The following is a 21,318-nucleotide window of genomic DNA, read 5'->3' on the forward strand; positions in this document are numbered from 1 at the left end:
TATTCAACTGGAACTTTATACAAAACAAAAGCTCCCACAGCAATGCACCAATACACCATTGCCATTTTCCATTTGGGTGGTGGGAATTGGTGTGAAAAAGTCATGAATGAGGTTTACTTTCACTTTTATGAGAAATGCAGCTCAATTATTTGGTTAACTGTCATCAACGTTTTTATTTATACTCAAATTGTTTACAGCAGTTGGTTGTGTTGTTGTTTACATGACAATTATTCTGTATAATCCCTTCAAAAAACGCGAGTACTCCATAAATAATGTAAGGAATACTCCTTTGGGAGTATAGGAGTATTCCAAAACTATTCTGTATTCATACAAAAAATGTGCTCCAATTAACATTCCGATGTCCTAGGAGAGGAGTAGGTGATCCCACTCTCGCTTTGTTTGTGAGTATTCCATACAGTACATACGTGAGAGTACTTTCCAAAGTACTTTCACTGTAGTACTCCATGGAGCACCCACAGAGGATCATATGCCAAAGTACTAAAGAAGAATTGTGTCGGAAAGAATTATCGAAGTGAATTTAATTTAAAATGAAAGTAAATGAAGATGGGCAATACAACTTTTATATTTTTTACTACGAATATTCTTATGTTATTTAGCATTTGCGTGAATAAAGAAACTAATATTTCTCTATACTATAGATGTATACATAAAACCAGTGCGCTGTTGCATTTTATCAGAGTTGCCAAGGTAAAATTTTATTATTAGTTATTTGCATGCAATACTTTACTTTTGGCAACTCTGTTCGATCGTCATCGTGTCGTGATCACTGTCGTTAAAAACGAGCAATGATCGGCTGATGGTGGTCCGCAAACGCATTGCAAAGGAGTATTGTTAGAGTACTCCAACATGAAGAAAATGGAACAAGTAATCCAACAATTTTTGCAGGGATCACTTGCTCCATTTGTTTTATCTCAAAAGAATTGCGAATAAATAAAAATAAGTGGGGATATTGTCACGCCCATTATAACCGCCATTTGACGAGCACTGTGACGTGTGTGAGCAGAACAGTGCTATGCTCACATCCTATAAGTGGGAGCGGAATGCACAATCAATTAAATAGGTACGAAATGGGAAAGAAGGGTAGAAAAGTTCTTAACGTAACCGATTTAAGTGACCGCACAATGCGCGTAAAATAACTAGTCAGATGACGTGGAGCGTTTTTGCAGGATATTTAATGTTTAAATCAAGGCGAATTCAGTACCAGGTGTTGTTATCCCAACAGCTGATTGCTTCTTCTTCTTTCTTAGATAAAAAGAACTAATTCAGCTAAAAGTTGAAGGAAAATTTGGAATTAAAAATCGCTCGAATTTGTTTCAAATTTTTGCTGTGGTGCTACTTTTTCTCATTCTGGTTTTATTACAGCGCAAAATAGGTTTAAAAGCTGGGCCGGTGGGGTTTCTTTGAAATAAGAAGATCATATTCAAATAGGCCTCTAACCAATCCCTCGAAACCTTTTTGCGTTTGTAATGATCTTAAATTGCAGTATGTATTTATGGTCTTCTCACCAAAATGATCATAAGGTCAAACGGAAATATCTTAAAAGGATATAAAATCAAATAAGAAAAGGGCATAACTTCAATTAACTTACAATCGTTTGAAGTGGTCATTAGGCCAATATCTTATAGCCATTTGACGTGATCATAGCGTAAATTGACATACGGCGTACAGTAAATCCTGGCCTCTAAGTGGATTCATCCTCATCATTAGTTGGCCATTAAACGTCTAAGCAGTGTTGGCCATTTCGTAACAAGTAACGCCAGCTATCCCTGTTTCGCGATTACTGACGCCAATCGGGAGCTCCAATGCAGGTCAAGTCTTCATCCACCTGTCTCTCCTTTCATGACTCCTCATGTCTCTGCTCCAGTGTGTTTCCTTTAAGCTCGATCATATCGGAGACACGTAACATATAATCGGCTATAGGTAGCTGTGAACGTTTCCTGGTCTTTGTCCTAAGTTCTGCCAGCAAGGGACTTCAGGATTTTGTAACGGCTCTGATCTTTAAGTATGCAGATCATTTTCCAACTTCATACCCAGTATTTATGGGTATCGGACTGTCGGTAGCTTAATTCCATCGACGTGGATGTCAAATATATCCGACACTTGTGTTCTTCATGTCGTGAATATGGTTTAGAAGATAATGTAATTATTATACCTCAACAATCTGGTTTTCGAAAAAAACATTCATGTGAAAGTGCTTTGAATTTGGTTGTAGCTAACTGGAAAGAAGACTTAAGCAGGAAAAAACACATATTAGCTGTGTTTTTGGATTTAAAGCGTGCATTCGAGACGATCGACCAAAACTTAATGCTGAAAAAGCTTTCTTGCATTGGCGTTTCTGGTATAGAACTAAAATGGTTTCAAGACTTCCTAATTAACAGATACCAAAGAACAGTGATTGGAACGTCCGTATCGGATAAAAGGGAGGTACCTGTTGGTCTACCTCAAGGGTCTGTGCTGGCACCCATACTGTTCAATATATATATTAATGATATAACTAGCTCCATTAAGCACTGTGAAATAAAATTGTTTGCTGATGATACATTGCTGATGATAAGTGGGAACAATATTACTGAAATATATGCTAAGCTGCAAGAAGATCTTAACAGCGTATATGGTTGGTTATGCGTAAACAGACTAAAAGTGAATGTCAATAAAACGAAATTTATGGTTATATCTAGACGCAATTTTCAAAACAGTGAGCTACAAAACTTAAATATAAATAACGAACTAATTGAAAAAGTCAGCACCTTAAAATACTTGGGAATAAAAATAGATGATAAGCTGAATTTCAACGAGCACGTGGATTATACGGTAGGAAAAATAGCGAAAAAGTTATATTTTACACAACGAACCTGCAAATATTTAAATAGAAGGTATAAAATCATCGTCTACAGATCTATAATCGAGCCTCATTTTATTTATTGCCCAACTATATTTTTCATCTTGCGGGATAGTCAGATATACAAGCTACAAAAGCAACAGAACCGCGCTATGAGATTCATTCTCAAAAAACGGTATGACACACCTATCAGAGACATGCTATGCTCTCTTAATTGGTTTAGCATTAGACAGCAACTTTTTTATTATACCATAAAATTTATTAAAAACATAATAGAAGGAACTTTGCCTGCGTATTTGAGGACGAATATAAAATATGTAAAAGATATACACTCTGTAAATACTCGTAATAAAAATGATTATAATCTGCCGGCTTATAAAACTGAAGCAGACAAATGTAATCTGTATTATAAAGGTCTTAAATCCTATAATGAACTACCGAATGATATTAAATCATGTCATTCCAATAAATTTAAACAAAAATTGTACAATTATTGCAGAACACTACCAATTTAGTGCTGGACAGGCGGACTTCCATAGCATCGATAGAAGTGCAGCGAAACTATACTCTATATTGCTATGTAGCGCCAAGACTTCCAAGCTCTTGTACGCATACAAAAAAGGTTGCCGAAGCACATACTGAAGCGCATCACTCGATTAACTCAGTGCATCGCCGTGCAGATGTTGCCTTCGCGCTTTACTAACATGCGTAAAATGCCTACATACTACACAAGCACAACGCTTTGTTCGCATGATCTGGAAGTCTCCCATCCATAGTACTCCAAGGTAGGACACAGATGTAACTATTCTAGATTGCATAGTCCAGAAGACAATTATAAACATGTAAAATAGATTTAAGTTAGGCTTAGGAAAGCCGTAATAAATAAATACATTACATTACATTATAAATGGAAAGGCCAGGTCGTGCAGTCATCGGCGTAATGACAACTCTTCTGGGTGGGGAAATCTGCTTTGACATGTTAGAACTAAACAAAAGTGGGGATAGGACACCATCTTACTGCAACTCTTTTTTAATTCTTCTTTTTTTTGATGTTACGTTCCTGAAATGGGCCGATGTCTGCCTACCACACACATAATTTGCGGTTCACCACCGACTATGTGGAAGGGTAAACCCTTCCAAGTCTTGCAGTAACGTGTTGGGGTTGAATGTATCAAAAGCCTTCGATAAGTCAGCTACAAATTTCTCAGCTATAACTCAGATGCACGTTATAGCTTCTCATATGCGCGTGTATATATGAGTGATACTTCCACAGATGATTGCCTACTTTTGGGAGTCTCTCAGATATATGGATGTGTCTGTGCTCTCCGCTGCTGTATGGACATATGTATAGACATAATGATTGACTTGTTTATGTGCATACAAGTCACTGCTTAGTATTGGCTTAGAGATGATAGTATCCCTTAGCGTTGCTAATATTCGTCACACTACCCTCCACCTAAGTCTGATCGTCCCGATCAGATACACTTCTCGATCTAAACGCTGCCAGCCTTTCCAAATGAACCACTTTCATTTTGGTTCGTGGTTTGTCAATGGTTTGTATGCGGTACACTACATCATTGATCCGTTTTACAACTTTGTATGGGCCTTCCCAATTACACTGCAATTTCGGGGACAACCCTTTTTTTCGTTGTGGGTTGTATAACAGCACCAAATCTCCTTCCTGAAAACCTTCCGAATTAATTGCTTTATCGTATCTGGCTTTCATCTTGTCACTCATAACCTTTGTTCGTTGCCTTATCAGATCGTGTATTTCTCTCAGCTCTTCTTCCAAGACACCAGTGGATTTCTTGACATTTCTCTCCGCATCGGCATCTATCCGAAACTTCAAATCAGCTGGCAGCCGAGGGTCATTGCCAAAAATTACTTTTGCAGGGGTTTGGCCCGTTGTGTCATGCGCTTCTGATCGGTAAGCCATCAATAATAATAGTATGCGGGTATCCCGCTCTTTATGGAACTTGTCCACTACTTTCCCTAAGTGCTCCTCCAATGTTCTATTGAATCGTTCCACCATACCATCGGACTGAGGATGCAATGCAGTCGTCCGTGTTTTTCGAATGCCCAATGATTTACACATTTCCTGGAACACAGCTGATTCGAAATTCCTGCCTTGGTCAGAATGCAACTCATTTGGTACACCATACCTTGCAACCCAATTGTTTATAAGCACTTCTGCTACTGTTTCCACTTTTTGATTTGGGATTGGGTATAGCTCTGGACATTTGCTGAAATAATACATAAACACCAATACATATTTATTTCCGCAGTTGCTAGTAGGAAATGGACCTGCGACATCCATAGCGATCCTTTCAAATGGCACACCTGAGTTATATTGCTTCATCTGGCCATGACTTCGGGTTTTGTGCCCTTTCGCTCTGCTGCAAACCTCGCAGTTCGCAATCCACTCAGTGACCGATTGCCGGCAACCAACCCAATAGAATCTCTGTTTAAACTTCTCGAGCGTCTTCGTGATTCCCAGATGACCTCCACTTGGACCATTATGCAACTCGCTGAGCACGTGAGGAATCCTCTTTCTGGGAACAACTATCAGTTTCCTCTTGCATTGACCATCCTCACTCTCCCATACTCGATGCAAGCAACCGGATATCAATTCTAAACTGTTCCACTGTGCCCAATATGACTTCGCAATGGGACTCTCTGCTGACATCTCCTCTCTATTTGGCCTTTCGTTCGAGTCCTTGCATAATATGTGACAGATCAGTATCTTCTAGCTGACACTTTCTTAGTTGTTGCTTGTCCCATTCATGCGTACATGTTATAGTCATTAGCCGAACATCTATAATGTCTTCTTTAGCCTCGGCCTTTGAACAATGCTTGCAATCCAAACTACATGGTCTTCGTGACATTGCATCACCGTTTCCATGGGTACACCTTTTCGATGCTCAATGGAAAAGTCATAGCTTTGTAGTCGCTCGATCCACCGTGCCAATTGTCCTTCCGGATTACGGAACTGCAGAAGCCATTTCGCGGAATCGCTGGCCGTAGAGGTATTTGTGAAAATGTTTAATGCACTCTACCAATGCCAACAGCTCTCTCCGTGTAACGCAATAGTTACTCTCTGGTTTTCCAATCGAACGGCTGTAATATGCAAACCTTCTCCTGTCCATCGACCAGTTGTGGTAAAACGCCTCCTATAGCATATCCACTCGCATCTGTATCTAGAATAAATGTTGCTCCTGGAATCGGATATGCCAACAAAGGGGCAGTGCACAAACGCTCCTTCAATGTTTGGAAAGCCACTTCTTGGTTCTTCCTTCCATTCAAAAGCTTTATTTTTTCTTGTAAGCTCATGGAGGCTATGGGCTACGCTGGAAAAGTTTGGTACAAATCGGCGGTAATATGTGCACAGCCCAAGGAAACTTCTTAATTCATGCAAGTTCTGTGATCTTGGCCAATCCTTTACTGCCTCTATCTTTTCATTCGCTGTACCGTTACCTTGTGACCCAAATAATTTACTTCCTTTTTAAACAGCGAACACTTTTTGGGACTTAGTTTCAGACCAGCGCCAGCTATTCTCTGGAAAACTTCCTCCAAGTTCTTAAGATGTTCATCAAAGTTCTTGCCCAATACGATGATGTCGTCCAGGTACCCCAAGCATGTTTTCCAATGCAGTCCTTTCAGTACCTGGTCCATGAGTCTCTCAAAAGTAGCTGGTGCATTACAAAGTCCAAAAGGCATCACTGTTGCCAAAGACCATCACCGACACTGAAGGCGGTTTTCTCTTTATCTTCCTCCTTCACCTCAACTTGCCAGTAGCCGCTTTTCAAGTCCAGTGTGGAAAACCATTTCGTACCAGATAGCGAGTCCAGGGTGTCGTCAATTCTTGGCAATGGGTAGCTATCCTTTTTCGTGACGTCGTTCAACTTGCGGTCCACGCAAAACCTCATTTTCCCATCCTTCTTCTTCACAAGTACCACCGGTGAGCTTCATAGACTAGCTGATGGTTCGATGACGCCGCTGCCGCTCATTTCTTGTACGATTTGACTCACAACTTCCCGCTTCGCCAGTGGAACACTACGTATCGGCCTCGCTTCTCCAGTGTCAATTTGATGTTTCACAACATTGGTGCGGCCTGGTTTGGAACCATCCTGGTCAAATGTTTGCGTACTTTAGGAGCAGTTGCTTTGCCTTGCTCTGATAATCTTGAACTAGCCCCTCCGTCCATACCGTGATGTCATTTGAAAGATCAGTCTTGCTAGTTGAAATTTCTTCCTGTAACTACTTCACCCTCTTGGCATCTTCCCAGCTACAAAGACGACTAAGTGTAGCTATGGTATTTGAAGGAGTCAATGCTGAGGAGTATGTTTTTCATTTTGATACCAACAAAACAACAACAAAAATGGAAGAAAAAAACGAAACACCGCAGACAGTGATGAGCACAATATCTGCAAAAACATCGACAATGGCATCTCAGCTGGAGTCACAGGAGGCACGCATTTCAGAAATGGCGTCGCAAATTTCATCTCAATTGGAAGAACAGAAGACATATATGTCATCTCAACGGGAAGCGCAAGAGGCACGTATATCTGGAATGTCGACACAAATTTCGGAACAGGTACCATCGCAGCTCTTTGCGAAACTGGAATAGCAGGATGCAAAAATTTTACAACTCGAGGACAAAATTTATGCCGAGATAGCATCGTTGAAAGGTCTTATGCAACAGTTACAACTAAATCGCCCAGCTGTTCCAGCGAGCAATCAAGTTAAAAACTCCATCTTTTGACGGTTCTGTTTCTTTCCAGGTATTCAAGCTTCAGTTTGAGAAGAGGTCAGCAGTGGGCCTGCAGCTGAAATCTTACAGACAATTCCAGAGTACGAACGGAAGAACTATGAAACATTGATGAGCGCTCTAGAGAGACGTTACGGAAGCGAGCATAGGAAACAGATATATCAAATTGAGTTGCAAAATCGCTACCAAAAAGCGAATGAGACTTTGCAGGAGTTTGTGTCGGATGTCGAAAGACTGGCCCATCTAGCAAATGCGGACGCACCCGTGGAATACACCGAGAGGGTAAAAATCCAGAGCTTCATAAATGGCATACGAGATGTGGAAGCGAAACGAGCTACATATGTGAATCCAAAATTAACATTTGCTGAAACGGTATCGCATGCACTGACTCAGGAAACAGCCTCACTTTTGAGTAAGCCAGCGTACAAAGCTCATCGCGTGGAAGTGGACAGACCAGACCAGGCATGCTTAACGAACGAAACGATATCATTTCGTTACGATAATCAACGCTAATAAACGAAACGAAGTAACTTCGTTTCGTTTATTAACGTTAAGATCGTCAAATTAACGTTAATTTGTCGTTCTTAACGTTAATAAACGAAACGAAATGACTTCGTTTCGTTTATTAACGTTGATTATCGTAACGAAATGATATCGTTTCGTTCGTTAAGCATGCCTGGACCAGACTGTGTAGACACAATTTTGGAAGCACTGAAGGGGTTACAACATAAAAATGACGGAGTTATGAAGTGTTTCAAGTGCGGTAACCCAAGTCACATTGCACGTCTTTGCAGCACCGGTCTGGTAGTTCCAACTTGGGTGGCCGTAAACGCAAAGCAGGAGGAGATGAGCAACAGCGTGCCAGATGTAAAAATCGAGAGCTAGCTCCAGCTGTTGAATGTCCTGTGATATCTGTCTCGCAAATTGGAAGAAAATCGAGTAGTCTTAACGTCAGAGGAAATGTGGATGGCAAAGAACGTGTACTGACTGTCGATACGGGCGCATCTCATTCCTTGATCCGATCTGATTTGGTCAACAGGAGAGTAAAGCCATTACCTGGAGCAAGATTGCGTACGATTACTGGCGAGTGTAACCAAGTCCAGCGAGAAGTGGTATGTGAAGTCTTAATTGGGGAGGTCATGGTTCTACACAAATTTGTTGTAGCGGAGATTATTGATGAAGTCATATTGGGAGTGGACTTCTTAGTGACCATGACATCAGGATCGACATGCAGAGAAGGATTATGCGTTATAAGAACCAGGATATACCACTTAACTTCAGTTTGGCGAAAGGGTTCAGTAGTAATCGAGTACTGGTGGAGAAGACTCGACAAAGACCACGAAAGTCAAAGGCAAAGGTTGATGGATTGAATGGGCCAAATAAAGCGAAATCAAAAGTACCTGCGAGAGAAACACTGCCATTGACAAAAACAAATGGACGCACAAAAACGAAGGAACGAAATTTCCAGAAAGAATGCAAGGGTGGTTTCAAGCCAGCGCGCACTACTCTTGTGAAACGTCAAGCCGATACTGATGATACAAAGTCAATCCGTCAAGATCAAGCTCTGCGAAGCAGTTCTTCATTGGCCAAAGAACAGATTGTGAGGGAACGGCCCAGGGTAATGAGTAGTAAGATGAAACACTGGCATGACAAGAACTTTAATTCGGAAGGTTTCTTGGAGGGAAATTTGGTACTGCTATACAACCCTCATCGGCGGAAAGGTGTTCCATCCAAATATCGCTGCAGTTGGTAAGGCCCGTATAGAGTTGTGAAGAGGATCAGTGATGTCATCTACCTCATACAAACAATTGGGAAACCACGAAATAGAAGGGTGGTTCATTTGGAGAGGCTAGCAGAGGTTAGATCGAGAGATTTGTCTGATCGGGACGATCAGATTTAGGTGGAGGGCAGTGTTACGAATATTAGCAACACTTAGGGGTACTGTCATCTCTAAGCGATGCTAAGCAGTGACTTGTATGCACATCAATAGATCAATCATTATGTCTACACATATGTACGTACACGCAGCGGAGAAGAGACGCACAAACACATGCAGATATCTTATCTGAGATGCTCCCGAAAGTATGCAATTATAATTGTGGAAGTGTCGCTCACAAATAAACGCGCATATGAGAAGCTATACACATGCATCTGTAGTTATAATTTTATAGCAGTAACTAAGTAAATTCTGGAAGCGCCTAGAAGATGCAACGATGAAATCACAGAGTATAAAAGGCAGCAACAGTAGAGGCACGGCAATCAGTTGCATTTAAGCAAGCTATTGGTTGTGAAGTAGCATTATTATTGTGAAGTACTTTTATAAAGGCCATTTTGCATTATTAAATATTGGAGTTATTTATTCAACAGTTTAGCGATACGAACGTTAGTAGAAGGTTGCGAATAAGAGGATTTGCACTAAATTCGTTACAATATATATATTAGAGCGGGTAAAATTTACAGATGATTCTAAGAAAAATTGCTGAAGACACCATAGCTCTAAGTCCGATTTCGGGTCCCCCACTTTTGCAAAATAGGTATTTTGTCATATGAATGTAGGGTTAGGCCAAAAAATCTTCATATCTTCTGATAGAATTACAGAAAAAATATCATATTGGGCTTACTTTAAATGTATTTTACGTACATTTCAGAATATGTATTAATATCTATAGTGTTTTTGAATTTTAGTAGAGATATCAGGCTTAAATTGTGAGAAATTAGCCTGAAATAAACTTTTAACTACTATATTATCAGTTTTAACAAATTTCTTATCGAACAATTTTTTTTCTTTACAGCTTTTTGTATTTAAATTTAAAATGGGTGAACCAAATCCTTCTACATCATCTGAATCCAATTTATCACATATACTTGAAAACGATATTATTGCATTTGGTTTATCAAGTGAATTAAATAATCTAAATTTACCGTCTAGTCGTGCCATTTTAAGATTTTTTTTTAAGTGATCATGAAATTTGGAATAAATTGATTATTCAACTAATTGATAGATGTAGTATTCTAAGAAAACTAAATGTTTTAATTGAAAAATATCACGCATTAACAGAAAAAAAGTTCAGGTATTTACAGCATTCGTACAATCAACAAATGAATTATTTTACATTGGAAAATGTAAATGCAAGTTAAAAACAATTGAATGCTCATGTGGTTCTATGATGTGTGACAGATTCGGTGTTTCAGATAGAGTTGCTTCATGTTTAGCAACAGCCCTTTTCGAAGATATAAACTTTCGAGATGTTCGTGGTGAACTTATCAAGGTGCGTCCACCCAGTAACAAAACATGTTACGAACAGTTATATAACCAATGTTATGTAACTTGTTAGAAATTCAACAGAAAAATGTTGTATAACACGATGTTGTGTAACTTTTTTTCTGTTTTTATAGCAGGTTACATGTTAAGCTGGAGACATTGGTTCTTTATCGGTAACCGTATCGGTAACCCTATAACAGCTGATTCGACCAAACTTATGGGAATCAATGCAATCGATCATTGGTGCCGCTAAGGTCGTAACCGTATCGTAGCCAACCAATTTGTTTTTAGCTGGAGACATTGGTGCTTTATCGGTAACCGTATCGGTAACCTTTTAACAGCTGATTCGACCAACCTTATGAGAATCAATGCAATCGATTATTGGTGCCGCTAAGGTCGTAACCGTATCGTAGCCAACCAATTGGGTTTTGGTTTACCGTCGTAACGATAAACAGCTGATTACGTTAGGGATACGGATACAGCGATACGACATACGGCACCAATGACTCCGGCTTTTGGTTTGCCGTCGTAACGATAAACAGCTGATTACGTTAGGGATACGACTACAGCGATACGACAAACGGCACCAATGACTCCAGCTTTACCCAGAGGTGGTCGGTAAAGATCAAAGGAATTAGATAACTTGGTTGTATAACAAGTTGCAAGTTGTTTTAAAACAATTGTTATACAACTTTGCTATTTCGTTACCGGTGTGGACGTACCTTCATAATGGTTAAATCTAAAGTTGCAAGAGAAAAAATTAAAGCTAGAGATGAAGTGCTTCGTAAACCATACATAGATTGCAACATAACTGCATTTTCTTTCGATGGCAGAAAAAATGATTCAGTAACTAGAAGGAAAATTAATGAAAAATTTCATACAAATATGGTAAAAGAACCCCATTTAGTTGTTCTAAAAGAGCCTAATGCTGAATTACTTAGATATGTTAATTTGGGTAAAGAAGACAATGCAAAGCACAAATTCCGCACATATTATACACAATTCAGCCCATCGTGGTTTGGAGCCGTTTGTTCTATTTGATATCAATTGTATTGTGTACAAATTGTACGAATACTTCTCTATTTACACCGTTCGAACAACGGAATTGAAATCCTTTTGCGAATTCGTTGAGACAGATTATAAAAATCTGCTCAATCATTGTAAAACGCGCTGGTGGAGTCTTTTCCCTGCAGTCGAGAGGACTTTGAAAATGTTTGACGCCTTGAAATCTTATTTTTCAAATCAAAACAAACCAGCTGCAATGATTGAGCGTTTTTTAATAATGACCTCAGCGAAAGTTATCTATTATTTGCCCATTCATTTATGGCTTTGTTCCATTCAAAAATCGCTTCTATTGAAAAAAAGACAGTAGCATTTTAGATATAATTTCAGTTTACGATGATCTCCTATCAAAAGTGGATGAACGACAAAAATCCAATTTTATTCCATTAACTGTAAGGACGAATTTGGCACAATTAAGAAAAGATGGAAAGGACCATGCTTGCGACGAATTTTTGGCAAAAATCGGTATTGTTTATTGTGAAACATTAGAATAAATGAAACTTGGAGGTCAGGATTTTCGGAATTCAGAGTTTCAAATGGTTGGATTTCAAAACAGATCAAAACTTGCTATATTGTGAAGTAGCACCATGCCTCTTTTATTTGCTCGAAAAAAAGTGGCCTCCAATGATTCTTTGTTACATGATCAAATAGTAAATTTGAGAAAATTTTTGGAATCCAAGGCCGATGATCACGATTTTTTTCCACAAAAATATGCAAGCGCCAAAATGGTTGCGTTCGGCTAATAAAGATCTCGAAGGATATTCGCAAGTGCTCAAAATTACTCAATTTTTCTATTCGATACCATGTCACAATGCGAACTGCGAAAGAATTTTCTCCTTAATGAGCTCGCAATGGACAAAAGAAAGAAATCGTTTGATTGTTGAAAATGTTTAATTTTTCAGATTTTACATGTCTCGAATTCCAAAAAATTTTAACCCTTAGAATACTGAAATTTTGAAAAAAAATCAACAATTCCCAGAAATATTTCGGGAAGTGCTGACAGAAAAAGAGCACCGAATTCTTGAAATTAGAAGTAAGAAAAAGAAATGTATAAATAATTATCTCTAATAAACATGTATGTGCCAATTGTTAAATTATATACAATATTCCCCTACCCTTTATAAATTTTTTTGCAGTTGTCTGGGTGCAATTGCCCGTCTTCGTCTGCGTTTAGAAAGTTAAACTTGGTCAAACTTTTTACTATTGAAATTTTATTACCTTTTTTGTTGGAAGTGTCCCCGATTCATATTTCGGGCATCTGGTAACCCTATGTTATAAGACTTTTTGAAAAGCATTTAAATAGACCACTGCGCTGGTTTATATTTTGCTTCATTTCAATGAATTACCATTTGGTCATTTATTCAGAGCATTAGTGGACCAAGAGCAGCAAGTGGAAAAATATACAAAGACATTCAAGACTGTGAAAAATTTCAGGTATGCATTTGTTAAAATCATTTTATAATTTATTATTAAGAATTCATGAGCTTAACACCGGCTTATAATAATTGAATATTCAATTATTATGTTTTTCTAAGAGAAACTGAAAGGAAAGAAAGAAACATCGCGAATAGAATCTCGATGAAACCTTTGATAACATTATACTAGGTACAAACACACACCAAATTGGCAATTTATACCATTTGGGCAATTTATTACGCAATTTATCATATAATAAATTGTAATAACAAATTGCCTATTTAAAAAAAATTACGTAATAAATTGTTTCAAACTGCAAATACAACCTTGTAAAGTGTGTTTATTGAGTAGATTTAAACGTCAGTTGCGCATGGCTCCACTACATGGTTGGCTCATCTCATCAGCTGATATTATGACGATGAATTCATGGCGGTTTTCGAAATAGTACTATCACAATATGCCAGTAAATATTTCTTTCTTTCTTTTAAGTTTCTCACAAAAAATCATAATAATTGAATATTCATTTATTATAAGCCGGTGTTAAGCTCATGAATTCTTAATAATAAGTATAAATTGAACACACCATTATAACAAACAAACATAAATTATTTTATAATATTTTTTCAATCAAAATAAAATAGGAAAATTATACTAATTTTAAAATTATTTTTCAGGTTGTAAGTGATTTTGAACCAATAGCATTGGAAAATATGCATTGTATATCAGTGATGAACAAGAATGAGAATTATCTACAGATGTTAAATATTTATATCAAATGGCCAAAGCAATTTCAAATGGTGCTGTTTCGGTTGATTTAGCGAACATAAAACCAGGAGCAGTTGTACATTCTCGATGGGTAACCAAAGCAAGCAGGGCATTACGTCTATATACAACAACTAATACTTACTTACTTACTTAATTGGCGCTTAACCGTCTAAACGGTTATGGCCGTCCAACAAGTTGCGCCAGTCGCTCCGCCAACCGGCGCCAATTGGTCACACCAAGGGAGTTTAAATCGTTTTCCACCTGTCCTTCCAACGGAGTGGGGGCCGCCCTCTACCTCTGCTTCCATAGGCGGGTTCCGATAGAAACACTTTCTTGGCAGGAGCATCATCTTTCATTCGCATAACATGGCCTAGCCAGCGCAGCCGCTGCGTTTTAATTCGCTGGACTGTGTTGATGTCTGCGTATAGCTCGTACAGCTCATCATTAAATCTTCTTCGGTACTCGCCATCGCTAACGCGTAGAGGTCCATAAATCTTTCGAAGAACTTTTCTCTCGAACACTCCCAAAGCCGCTTCATCTGCTGTTGTCATGGTCCATGCTTCTGCCCCATATAGCAGGACGGGTACGATAAGTGACTTGTAGAGTATGATTTTCGTTCACCGAGAGAGGACTTTACTTTTCAATTGCCTACCTAGTCCAAAGTAGCATTTATTGGCAAGATTGATTCTTCGCTGGGTTTCAGTGCTGATGTTGTTGCTAGTGTTGATGCTGGTTCCCAAATAAACAAAGTCTTTTACTATTTCGAAATTATGGCTGCTAACAGTAGCGTGGTTGCCAAGGCGCATATGCGCTGACTCTTTGCTCGATGACAGCAGGTACTTCGTTTTGTCCTCATTCACCATCAAACAACTAATACACCATCGGAAAATTTGAAAACTCTAGCAGTTTATATTACGTTTATCTAAGTTTATTCTCTGGACACGATACCTACCACGTAATTTACTTAATATTGTAGATGGTGTAATCCAAAATATTTCATATTACGCTCATACAGAAAACATTTTATTAACAATGTTATACGTGATAGAGCTATCAAAAAAATTGTATACTTCGAGAAAAAATACCTTATCCAACTAGACTCAGAGTTTATATAAAAAATATAATATCAATTTTAGTGTTTTAGATATGATTAACCTGAATTACGATAATTTACTATCTGAACTGGCATTCACAGGAAATATTCCATGCGATCACTTAGTACAATTCTTAGATTATGATGAGCCAACACAACCGATGATCCTAATATTCCAATGCATATACAATGAACAGAAAGATATGTACAGTTGTTAACATCTGTTTCCAAACGTGTTATAGAAAAAAAACGTGAAGGTGTTATGGCTGTTATAGCAGAAAGTCGTGAAAAACAACCACGAATGGCGAGCAAAAAAGATATTAAAAAATAATAACATAACATTACTTTTATTTTGAAAAACACGTTAAAATGGTCAATTCTAAGTAAAAAAAAAAATAATTTTTTAAATAAATTACATTAAAATTATAAAAATTGTGTTTTTTTGCTTATTACTTGAAAAGATAGGTTTTTTTTTTTTGAAAATTTTTTTCTACTAAAATGAATTCGAAAAAAGAAAAACTGCCTGAATGATAGTTGTTGGAAATGTTCTGAACTTATTTTAGCTGTAAAGCAAAAAAAATGTCCATAAGAAACTTGTTAAAAATCATAATATAGTAGTTAAAAGTTCATTTTAGGCTAATTTCTCATAATTTAAGCCTGATATCTCTACTAAAATTCGAAAACACTATTGATATTAATACAGATTCTGAAATGTACGTAAAATACCTTTAAAGTAAGCCCAATATGATATTTTTCCTATAATTCTATCAAAAGCTTTGACGATTTTTTGGCCAAACCCTACATTTTAAGGCAAAATATCTATTTTGCAAAAGCGGGGGACTCGAAATTGGACTTCGAGCTTTGATGTCTTCAGCAATTTTTCTTAGAATCAACTGTAGATAACATTTCTGCTATACTATATTTATATATATATATAATATATGTATCGTCTTTACTTTGGGAACATTCACAGCTAGCGGCACCTACTACACGAAGCGGCTATGAGCGACAAATTTGATCAAATATTCAGAATTGTGAAACATAGTGTAGGGTTTGTTGAATTATGTGTTTACACTTTATGGCAGCCCTGTGCATTGGTTGACATTTAATTTTGACAGCCACGGAAACGAGCTAATCAGGAGAAAGTTGCTTTTGACGAATAGAGTTTGCAAATTCGACGATTTTTAAGGAACAACGCTATTAGTGACTATGTGTTCTCAATGGCAGCGCTTCTTATGCATGAATATAACTCAATAGGCGTTGTGATATAAATTGGCTTTTCTAAAATATTATTTTTTTTTCTCACCTTATGAAAATGCGCCGCGGCAATAGAAAATCAATGGCGCATAGTCATTATCAAAATCAAATATGTTCTATATTTAATAGCAGCTTTCTAGATAGCTAACTCACTGGAAATTATGTCAAGAAGCTGCCATTAACTTTAGTAAAATTACCACGAAACGCTGGAATGCAAAGTGTTTTCTTGCAGAATACTTTTCTCATTGTCCCTTTAAACATGCGTGCGGTCACATTGGTTTGGGAATCTAAACTATATATGTGCGTTCCGTTCTTGTCCTTTTGTCAGAGTGGTTGTGCAGTGCTAGCCTCGGCTGAATCAAATAAATTGGGGCATGACTTGGTTGAGCCGAAATCTAAAATGGACCTAAGGGTAGCACCTGCACTCCATTCTGGCGAATTGGCGGAGTTGGGGTGTGCAATGTTTCCCTAAACTAGAGTTAGGAAAAGTTTTTGCACCCCCAACATGAAGTATTATAATGGCGTGACGCCACACAACGCGAAAATAAAAATTAAAAAAAGTGAACTAACGGAACAGGTTTAAGTGAAAATAACGAAAAAAACCACATGGCAACACGTCACATATTGGAAAAAAATACACATGTACAATAAAATAGAGAAAATTCTCGTATTGAAACTAACGGAACAACTATAGTGAACATAACGGAATAAAAAAGACATGGCAACACGCCACATAAATAAAACAAAATAAGTATAAAGCGCGATAACCTCCGAAGAGATCTAAGGCCGAGCTTCTCTTCCAATTTGCGTCATGCTCCTCTTGATTTTCCCTACAAATAGGCCGGACGGGACCTAACTGTTTTATGACGACTCCCAACGGCATCTGCAAGGCAGATGAGTTTTCACTGAGAGCTGTTCATGGCAGAAATACACTTAGCCACGGTGCGGGGGTAACTTAAACCTACAAAAAAATAACTATATATGTAGAACAAAATCGTTAATAACTGTTTTACAAATATTTTCCGGAATCTCTCCACGATTCACGAAAAACCCCGCAATTGTACTGTCACTGCATTTTACTACGATCTGTAGTCGCTGCGATAAAATAACAGGTACAAGAAAATGTGCCAGCACTAGGAAACAAAATTTATAAAGTATCGAGAAGTTGTGAAAAAATTTCGATAGGCGTTTCGGCCACGGATATAATTTAGAATTGTGTAAATTAATAACCAGGGAACGTGTTCCAATAACACCAAAATGACACGTAAGTGCTATAAATGTAAAAATGATGATTTGAACTGGTGTTGCGTATGCAAACACGAAAGTTAAGACTGCATAACCAAGAAATTAAGTGCAAGTAATGGCCGATTTGTGAAGGCCATTGTTATGAAGGTGGGTAGGAGTGAAAAAATTGTATTTGGAAATTAATATTTTATGACTTTAAAATTTTCTAATCTTAAGAGAGAAACCTAATATCAACAAAATGGGAATTTTCGCAATGGATTCTTGGTTGAGGCATGTCGACTGGTAACAAATAGGTTATTACTAATAAGAGGAACTATCACCAAACAAACATTAAAAATTAAGTAATCTGTGTACTATTCGTATCCATAATATGAAGCTTGTAAAGCAATAACCTCACAAAGCAATGCAAGCAAATACATACCATAAATAATTTGCTCAGGGCTGGGGATTTATCTGTTCATAGGTTCTCGGTCATACGAGATTAAACAGTAATGAAAAGATTGATGACATGGCATTAGAGGGTGCAGATAGTTTAAGCAAATCTTAAGATGAGAGAGGGTATTTTCGAACTGGCAGTCAAGGCAGTGTTCACAGTGCTTCACCCCATTCCATAGGGGCCACCATATTTGTCATCAATGTGATATTACACTCGGCCGTCGAAATTCTGTGTATGTGACGATTTTACTGGCCTACCAATTCTGTTTTGATCTAGGTGCTCGATATGTTCTTCAAGTCCCATTTATTATGTGCAACCATTTTTTAATTTGCTTCAAGAGTAGCATATGACCGGTTAAATAAAGCACCTAGCCCGGCAAACCATTTAGCCCATAATTTTATTCAAACAGCTTTTTTTGGTCTGGTCTATTTTACCTACTAACTTTAAGTAAGTTCGGGTAATAGTTATATCCCTCGATTGGGCTTCCGCAACTTCTTATTATGTAAATTTTTTAATAATTTATATTCAAACCCAATATACTTGGTAGGAGTTTCAAAAGTGAGACTAATTAATGGTGGCTATTAAAAGTCAATATTTTGATTGATAGTTTATTGATACACCTGACTACGAGTAGGTGGGATTCAAGGGGTTATGTAGCGCAATATGTAGCTTCTCCAACCCAATTGTCAACCACACCCTTTCGATCGGCGAATACCGTTTCACTAACAGACGAGGCTCTGGCGACTCCAAGCTCCTCATGGAACTTGGGGGTGGGGAGGGAGGGATGGTCTGAAGGTTTAATCTAGCCATATAAATCGTTGCCGGGATGGTCTGGCTAGCACCATAATGGTGCTGTGTTACAGGATCTGTATCCGGCAAAGAACCATCACATTGATAACACTCCCCAATGCCTTCGGGGAGTAACTTTATCGCTACAGCAACAACTACGAGTAGGTATATATTGTATTCAAGGCTTAAAACACCCTGATGGTCGTCTGCAAAAAAAGGGTATTTGAACGAAAATAGAAGACAGTAAATTTGACTGAAGATAAAATACAATGTATTTATATTCAGCCCTTGGGTGTTTAACAGCGAGCTTTTGGCAATTTGATACTGAAGTGTCAGCCCTTTGCCTGGTATTAACTGCTTCAAGTATCCGTCAAGCTTTCATGCCTTTGTACTTGAGACTATTGGCCAACACGGGAAATAACCATATTGCAACCACATTTCCTAATGATTTCGTAAGCAACTCAAGTTTAAAGATCTCGACTCAAATTATTTTCGTAACAAAATTGTGATTAATTTTATCGATAAACCGCAAGACTAAAACTTTTTTTTTTATTAATCATATTTCAGGTGGAAATCAGAGAGATCTCGCACGTCAAAAGGCCCAAAAGAAACTTCAGGAACAGGCTAAGGGAAAACGTAATGATAATTTAACTGTAGAGCAACGCAAAGCAAGGTAGGCGAAATTTTTGTATATTATATTTTCATACTTACTAAAAGAATTTATTATTTTTTCCTTAGAGATGCTGAGGTGATGCGTGAAAAACAGAAAAAGAAAGAGGAGGCAGCTGCAGCGGCCGCAGCTGGGAAAGCTAAATAGAATAAATTTAAGTAGCCGTCTTTTGCAGGCATTTAAAATAGCAACAAATAGTTATTGTAACAAAATACAGCAATACAACAACAACAGCACGAATCAACAAATTTGTACGCATATTTTGCCATTACAACGCCTGACTACGTATTTACTGCTTGGTGATATTTATTGCAGTTAAACAGAGAAAAGCGCATTGAAAATGTAGATAAAATTGCAAAACCGGAGCACATTCTTTGCAGTTAGAAAAATAAAGACATTAAAAACATCACATAAAATGTAATTAAGCCAATTCGAAAGCCACACATCGCGCTATAGTAAATTCAAAACCCTTAATTTGACGCTGAAGTTTTTAACACATTTAACCTAAATACACAAGCTGTCAAGCTACAAAAGCTGTCCCCACTTTGTTTTCGCCCCAATGATAATTTGCTATATACATTTTTTCTTGGCTAGAAAAACGAGCTCATATTTTAAAAGTTATGATGGGGAAAAAAGAAGAAACTATTCCTAAGTTAAGTAATTTAGAAACTCCTTACAAAAAGTAAATGTAAAAAGTACCACAGCCAATTTGCAATAGGCCGTGAGAATCATTCGAGTAAATGAGAGAGAATATAAAGAATTCAATTAGTAATTAGTTACCTAGTATTTTAAGACGATTAATGCTAAAAAAGAAAACGAATCACATCCGAATAAAAAATGCGAAATTTAAGAAAAAATATAGTGTTTGTCCGTTGTTTTAGGGATATTTTTGAGTAGATTGAATACTTATTCTGCTTCTGCAGTTTAAGAAAAGATGGTAGCTTTCCGCAATTTACTCATTTTGAATTGCCATTGGGCAATTGTTACAGACAATTCGATCTATTCGAATGCTTACTGCGGAGCGTCTTAGATGAAAAGTGTTGCATATTTTTAGGGGCTACCTAAGTAGCATTCCGTACAGAGCATGCAAGTTCACAAAACGTATTCTGATTTCGACATTTAAACACAGCCTCGAACAAGATTTGAAGTATCTATGTATACCAACAAGTGTGATATCCGTCAACTGCCCGACAAGATGTTCAATATGGTTCCTTTTTAGCGTTTTGAGAGGATGTTCAATTTGGCGGTGCATACTATTGTGGACTAGTGTGATATCCTCAGCATCGACGTGAAAATAACGAATTAAAGTGACTATTGTGGTTTCATTCTGTTCTTGTTGTTGTTGTTGTAGCGATAAGTTACTCCCCGAAGGCTTTGGGGAGTGTTATCGATGTGATGGTCCTTTGTCGGATACAGATCCGATACGCTCGGGTAACACAGCACCATAAGGTGCTAGCCCGACCATCTCTGGAACGATTTATATGGCCACATTAAACCTTCAGGCCATCCCTCCCTCCCCACCCCCAAGTTCCATGAGGAGCTTGGGGTCGCCAGAGCCTCGTCTGTTAGTGAAACGGGATTCGCTGCTCGAAGGTGAGGTTGACAATTGGGTTGGAGAAGCTATATATTGCGCTACACAACCCCTTGAATCCCGTTTCATCCTGTCAATGACAATAGTCACTTTAACCTTCATGT

General features: G+C 37.9%; 2 protein-coding genes across 2 annotated transcripts in view; one reads left to right on the forward strand and one right to left on the reverse strand.

The window, feature by feature from the left end:
- LOC137249978 (phenoloxidase-activating factor 2) overlaps positions 1-21,318 on the reverse strand; it is a 77,711-nt gene that overhangs the window by 12,439 nt on the left and 43,954 nt on the right. The window lies entirely within an intron of this gene.
- LOC137238904 (putative SERF-like protein) lies at positions 17,591-20,480 on the forward strand. Its single transcript, XM_067763933.1, has 3 exons — positions 17,591-17,747; positions 19,521-19,626; positions 19,692-20,480. Exons 1-3 carry the CDS (start codon positions 17,741-17,743, stop codon positions 19,768-19,770), a joined length of 192 nt encoding a protein of 63 aa, XP_067620034.1. The 5' UTR covers positions 17,591-17,740; the 3' UTR covers positions 19,771-20,480.

Source organism: Eurosta solidaginis, chromosome 1, assembly GCF_040869045.1.
Source record: "Eurosta solidaginis isolate ZX-2024a chromosome 1, ASM4086904v1, whole genome shotgun sequence".
NCBI classification, from domain to species: Eukaryota; Metazoa; Arthropoda; class Insecta; order Diptera; family Tephritidae; genus Eurosta; species Eurosta solidaginis.